Below are 7,259 nucleotides of genomic sequence, written 5' to 3' on the forward strand. Positions count from 1 at the left end.
TAGTTTCAGGCCCATCTCTTCACTTTCACTTCAGCCAATAACGAAAACAATACAAAACATTAACAATCCATCACTTAAAGTCTAGCATTGCGGTAAAAAAAGTATTATTTGGCACATGTTGTCTTGTCCAAAAGTACTTGAAATTCAAAAAGGGTTTGAGCCCGAAAGTTGGGTTTTTTCCCTTCTAAGCTGTTATATTCATTTCTGTTTAATACTTTTTACAGTCCGCAGCTTCTCACAGCTTAGTATCACTTTGACATGGCTATTAAAAGTGACTTGGTTTTTTGACGTGAACGTTTCTGGCTTTAATTATGGTAATGTCTGTTTTGTCAGAGCAAGGCAGAATAGCATCGTGTGTTTTATATGAGGTCAGATGTCCCGTGTGATCCAACCCAACACACCTGACTGTGCTGGTTTTATGCAGTGTCATCAGTCAGCTGATTGGAAGGTGAAGGCCGTTTGGGTTTGGTTACCAAGGTCAAGGGCACGGGGGTCTTCAGTTGTGCTGCTGATGCTGGGGTTGATGGAAAGGATGGTTGTGGTAGTGGTGATTGTGATGGTTGTGGTAGTGGTGATAGTGATGGTTGTGGTAGTGGTGATAGTGATGGTTGTGGTAGTGGTGATAGTGATGGTTGTGATAGTGGTGATTGCGATGGTTGTGGTAATGGTGAGGATGGTTGTGGTAGTGGTGATAGTGATGGTTGTGGTAGTGGTGATAGGGATGGTTGTGGTAGTGGTGATTGTGATGGTTGTGGTAGTGGTGATTGTGATGGTTGTGGTAGTGGTGATAGTGGTGGTTGTGATAGTGGTGATAGTGATGGTAGTGGTTTTGGTGATAGTAATGGTTGTGGTAGTGGTGGTTGTGATGGTTGTGGTAGTTGTGTAATTGTGATGGTTGTGGTATTGGTGATAGTGATGGTTGTGATAGTTGTGTAATTGTGATGGTTGTGGTTGTGGTGATAGTGATGGTTGTGGTAGTTGTGTAATTGTGATGGTTGTGGTATTGGTGATAGTGATGGTTGTGGTAGTTGTGTGATTGTGATGGTTGTGGTATTGGTGATAGTGATCGTTGTGATAGTTGTGTAATTGTGATGGTTGTGGTTGTGGTGATAGTGATGGTTGTGGTAGTTGTGTAATTGTGATGGTTGTGGTATTGGTGATAGTGATGGTTGTGGTAGTTGTGTGATTGTAATGGTTGTGGTTGTGGTGATAGTGATGGTTGTGGTAGTAGTGATTGTGATGGTTGTGGTAGTGGTGATTGTGATGGTTGTGGTAATGGTGATAGTGATGGTTGTGGTAGTGGTGATAGTGATGGTCGTGGTAATGGTGATTGTGATGGTAGTGGTTGTGGTGATTGTGATGGTTGTGGTAATGGTGATTGTGATGGTTGTGGTAGTTGTGTAATTGTGATGGTTGTGGTATTGGTGATAGTGATGGTTGTGGTAGCTGTGTGATTGTGATGGTTGTGGTAGTGGTGATAGTGATGGTTGTGGTAGTTGTGTAATTGTAATGGTTGTGGTTGTGGTGATAGTGATGGTTGTGGTAATGGTGATTGTGATGGTTGTGGTAGTGGTGATTGTTATGGTTGTGGTAATGGTGATTGTGATGGTTGTGGTAGTGATGATAGTGATGGTTGTAGTAGTGGTGATTGTGATGGTTGTGGTTGTGGTGATAGTGATGGTTGTGGTAGTGGTGACTGTGATGGTTGTGGTAGTGGTGATAGTGATGGTAGTGGTAATGGTGATTGTGATGGTAGTGGTAATGGTGATTGTGATGGTTGTGGTAGTGGTGATTGTTATGGTTGTGGTAATGGTGATTGTGATGGTTGTGGTAATGGTGATTGTGATGGTAGTGGTAGTGGTGATTGTGATGGTAGTTGTATCTGTGGTATTGAATATTTATGGAAGTGGTAATGGTGATAATGATGGTAGTGGTAATGGTGATGTAAGCTGTGGAAGCAATGGTAAAGATGATAATAATAGTAATGATTATGATGGTAGGAGTGATGAACTGATGATAATGATGGTATGGTTAGGATGGTAGTAGTAATGATAATATGATGATAGTTGTGATAATGATAAAGATGGTAATAGTCGTGATGATAATGATGGAAGTGGCACGATATTGATGGTAGTGGTAATGGGTAATTAGGATGATAGTGGTAGTGATTATAATGATGGCATGGTAGTTGTGATATTGAACCTTGATGGTAGTGGTAATGGTGATGGAAATAGTGGTAGCAATGATAAAGATGGTAATAATAGTGATGCTAATGTTGGTAAGAGTGATGGTAATGATGGAAGTCGTATGGTAAGGATGGTAGTGGTAATGATGATAGTGATAGTGATTATTATAATGGTAGTGGTAGTTGTGATATTAATATGGTAAAGATAGTTGTGGTAATGGTGATAGTGGTAGTGATTATTATGGTGGTAGTGGTATTGGTGATGGTGGTGATCATGACTTTGACAATTGTTGTGTTGGTGCTGATGTGAGACGTTTGACAGACATACTGATCAAACGATGTGGCCGGCCATTTTGTTACGGAATGTCCGAGGTTCGAGCCTCGCTTCAGGCACTTTCCAAGCCAACAGCAACACTAAACAACAAGTAGGACGAGACATGGTGCTTGCTAGGCGACATCATCATTTCTTTCGGACAGAGATAACGCTGTTACGGGACATATATTCATTTTGCACATGAGTACGGTGAGAGAATGTAAGAAAAGAGCCTTTTCCAAGGACTCAACTAGGCGCCGCGCGGGACTCGAACCCAGGACCTTCCAATTCGAAGGCGAGCGTCATACCTCTAATCCGCATATCAATTTAAGTGCAATAAGTATATGTCCAGATAGCGTTTGACCCCCCCCCCCCCCCCCCCTTACCACCCATAGGAAAATCGTCACATTCGTTACGATGCAGCCAACATTTTTTTCATTCAAATTTCTCTTATACATCATAGTATTTAAGCAAAAATGTTTGCTATAGATAGTTAAAGTATATTAAAACTGTGTTGAAGAGCTCGTTTAGCACCAAAAAAAAAAGAAGTAAGGCAGATTTTGTGTTTGAGTGAAATAAATCAAATTTTGTGTATGTTTGTTGTGAGTTTTGGGGAAAATCCGGAAAATGGCCGGTAAGGACAGAGTAAAAAGTTCTTGAGAAGTAATCTAAAAACCAGAAATATACTATCTATGAGTCATTAAGGAAATGGTCCAATTTAATGTGAAAATAATGGGGCCAAATTAATGAATAGGTCCGATTTCATGTGAAATAATGGGGCTAAATTTCATTTCAAAATTGGATATGTATCTATAAGCTATTAATTTATAATAGCTGTAATTATGTAATTATTACTATCAATTACTGGTTATTATGCAAATTCATGAAAATAATTTAAAATCCTTTAATTATAAAGCAATTAAAGATAAACCCGGGACACAGTTTAAACCCTTTACGGCTAGATTAGATTTTACTTTAACCTTTAATCATATCATTGTAAACAGAAGCGATGCGACAGAGACTCTATTGAAGCCAGATGTTTATCGTTGTCACTGCATCTTTTCATGAAAATGATTGAGTCTGCTGCAGTAACTTAATGAAAAAAAAAAAATGCAAGAATTATGGTTTGAATTAAAGGACGTGTCGCTGTGAAAGGGTTAAGTTTTATATATGTATGATTATGCAACCGATACAGATCATTAACTTTCTCACGCAGAATTGTGAGTGCTCAGTAAAATATGACCCCAGCGCGACCTTGGCCCAGTGACGTAACAATATGCGCGGTGAGTATACACTGGAAAGTCATTGAAGATCACTGGGCGTTTCCGACTATTTCTATTGTATTAAATAGTCTATTCTATTAGTTGTTTCCGACTATTTCTATTCCATTAGAATAAAGTCGTTGATGTATATTAGGCGTGTCTGACTACTTCAATTCCTCCAGAAACTCATTTATATATATATTAGGCATTTCCGACTATTTCTATTCCAAGATGATGGATATTAGGCGTTTCCGACTATTTCTATTCCAAGTTGATGTATATTAGGCGTTTCCGACTATTTCTATTCCAAGTTGATGTATATTAGGCGTTTCCGACTATTGCTATTCCAAGTTGATGTATATTGGGCGTTTCCGACTATTTCTATTCCATTAGAAAGTCGTTTATACATATTATTCGGTTCTTTCGACTACTTCTATTCCATCATAATGTCGTTGATGTATATTCGGTTCTTTCGACTACTTCTATTCCATTATAAAGTCGTTGATGTACACTGGGCGTTTCCGACTATTTCTATTCCAAGATGATGGATATTAGGCGTTTCCGACTATTTCTATTCCAAGTTGATATATATTAGGCGTTTCCGACTATTTCTATTCCAAGTTGATGTATATTGGGCGTTTCCGACTATTTCTATTCCATTAGAAAGTCGTTTATAAATATTATTTGGTTCTTTCGACTACTTCTATTCCATCATAATGTCGTTGATGTATATTCGGTTTTTTCGACTACTTCTATTCCATTATAAAGTCGTTGATGTACACTGGGCGTTTCCGACTATTTTTATTCCATTAGAACATCATTGATATATTATATTACATTATATATGAACGTTAACGGTTACACATAGTTTTGTGGGTTGGTATGTTTAATTTTGCTGTCGGATGTTGTGAGTATTTTACCGAACGCATAGCATTAATAAAATGAACAATAGGGATTAAACGTGTGATGTCTATAAACTGGTTCCTATTTCGCTGGAAGTGTAAAACCACTCTTTTGGAGGACTGAGTACTTATCCATTCATCTTCTGGTTTCATCTTATTTTCTAACCCAAATAAAGATCATCCATCCTTGCTCTTTTACGTCCCGTAATCCTAAGAATCTGCTTATACATCCTGCTACTAAAATATTTATGCCACTTTAGGTTTCAATAATTAACCTATCCATTATTGGTCCTCAGAAAGACTAGTTCCATACATACACACTTCCAATGATTTAGGAACCAGTAAAAAAGGTGTGACGTCACAACTTATTTCCCCTATTGGCAGCTGAAAACTACGAACTTAATACAACTAACAATTAAATAATAAATTAGCATCCTCCCCCTCCCCTCCCCCTCCCCCTCCCTCATTCTGTGTTTAAACACCAAAGCATGGGTTGTCTGTGTTTGTTTGTCGTCCATTGTTCTTTTGATGGCGTGAGGCTAGACTAGGTCACCGTAACCCAGACAACATCGGGCAAACAATAAATAGAGAATTGGGGAGACATGGGGGAAAGGGGGAAAGGAAGGGGCGAGGGAGTGGGGTGGGGGGGGGGGGGGGGGAGGAGTAATCTTAAATAAATAAAACAAATCGATAGGTTTATGGGATATTCGATAATTCTTTGCAAGAAAAAAAAAAACCCGCAAAAAACAATAAACAAAAACAAAAACAAAAACAACACAACAACTCAAAAAGGAAAAAGACAATAGCCATAAAAGGTAAAAAAATGCAATAAAACTTGGGCATTTATATATGACACCTCTTCTCAAAACGGTATTAAGTCGGGATGATTAAGATGCTGAAAATGGAATTTTTAGCCAGCAATATCATGCTGAAGTTGAGTTTATATGCTTTATAGAGGAGAAGGAATATCACATTTTATTTTTGTAAATACCAACGTTTCATATTTTTGACCAGTTTAACTATAATTTGACTTTTTAGCCTCGTTCCATCCCGACATAATACCGTTTTGAGACGAGAGGTCACATATATAGAACACTTTCTACTAAATCTGCTCGAAGCGCTTTACAAGGGGGTCCCTAGCAAACCTTAACATGTAGGACAGGACATGACGGCTGTTAAGCGATATTCCATTAAAAAAAAAAGACAGAGACAACGCTGCTAACGGCCAAGTACTCTCATTTTACACCTGAGTACGGTGAGAGAATGTGAGTAAAGAGCCTTTTCCAAGGAAAAAAATGTAATATTATCGCCTAACAGGCATCATGTCCCGTATTTCATTTTTTTTTAGCAGTTTGGATTTAATTTGACATTTTAGCATCTGAATCATCCCGACATCATACTGTTAGGAGACGATGAGGCATATATGACACGCTGCGGTCCTATCCTAAAGTTTTAAAAAAATAAAGAAAGAAAGAAAAGAAAAGAAAGGAAAAGAAAACCTAATTAACCAACGAAACAAACAAGACAAACACACAAAAATGAAACAAAACAGAGCAAACAAACAAAATTACAACCTCTCCCTCCCCCCCCCCCCCCCCCCCCCCCGTCCAACCCCCACTCCCTAACTCAACACGACGATAAACACAAACATGATATCACACGTTTTTTGACCGAAATCGGGAACCATGATATTATTGACCCGAGAGTCGAAAGACTGAGACTGCGAAATCTTTCACTCCTCCAGGAACTTTGGCCATCAAGACTGAGTCTGCGAAATCTTTCACTCCTCCAGGAACTTTGGCCATCAAGACTGAGTCTGCGAAATCTTTGACTCCTCCAAGTACTTTGGCCATCAAGACTGAGTCTGCGAAATCTTTCACTCCTCCAAGTACTTTGGCCATCAAGACTGAGTCTGCGAAATCTTTCACTCCTCCAGGAACTTTGGCCATCAAGACTGAGTCTGCGAAATCTTTCACTCCTCTAGGAACTTTGGCCATCAAGACTGAGTCTGCGAAATCTTTCACTCCTCCAGGAACTTTGGCCATCAAGACTGAGTCTGCGAAATCTTTGACTCCTCCAAGTACTTTGGCCATGAAGACTGAGTCTGCGAAATCTTTCACTCCTCCAGGAACTTTGGCCATCAAGACTGAGTCTGCGAAATCTTTCACTCCTCTAGGAACTTTGCCATCAAGACTGAGTCTGCGAAATCTTTCACTCCTCCAGGAACTTTGGCCATCAAGACTGAGTCTGCGAAATCTTTCACTCCTCCAAGTACTTTGGCCATCAAGACTGAGTCTGCGAAATCTTTCACTCCTCCAAGTACTTTGGCCATGAAGACTGAGTCTGCGAAATCTTTCACTCCTCCAAGTACTTTGGCCATCAAGACTGAGTCTGCGAAATCTTTGACTCCTCCAAGTACTTTGGCCATCAAGACTGAGTCTGCGAAATCTTTCACTCCTCTAGGAACTTTGGCCATCAAGACTGAGTCTGCGAAATCTTTCACTCCTCCAGGAACTTTGGCCATCAAGACTGAGTCTGCGAAATCTTTGACTCCTCCAAGTACTTTGGCCATGAAGACTGAGTCTGCGAAATCTTTC

General features: G+C 39.5%; 1 protein-coding gene across 1 annotated transcript; it reads right to left on the reverse strand.

Moving 5' to 3' along the window:
- Nucleotides 1-496: 496 nt before the first annotated feature.
- LOC144975813 (uncharacterized) lies at nt 497-1,755 on the reverse strand (the record flags this gene model as incomplete). Its single annotated transcript, XM_078920000.1, has 2 exons — nt 497-589; nt 1,657-1,755. Coding segments are annotated over 2 exons (192 nt in total), but the record flags the coding sequence as incomplete, so codon positions are not given.
- Between the last annotated feature and the right edge of the window lie 5,504 nt (nt 1,756-7,259).

This window comes from Berghia stephanieae, chromosome 6 (assembly GCF_034508935.2).
Source record: "Berghia stephanieae isolate SIO BIC M18660-M18661 chromosome 6, UCSD_Bste_1.3, whole genome shotgun sequence".
Taxonomy (NCBI): Eukaryota; Metazoa; Mollusca; class Gastropoda; order Nudibranchia; family Aeolidiidae; genus Berghia; species Berghia stephanieae.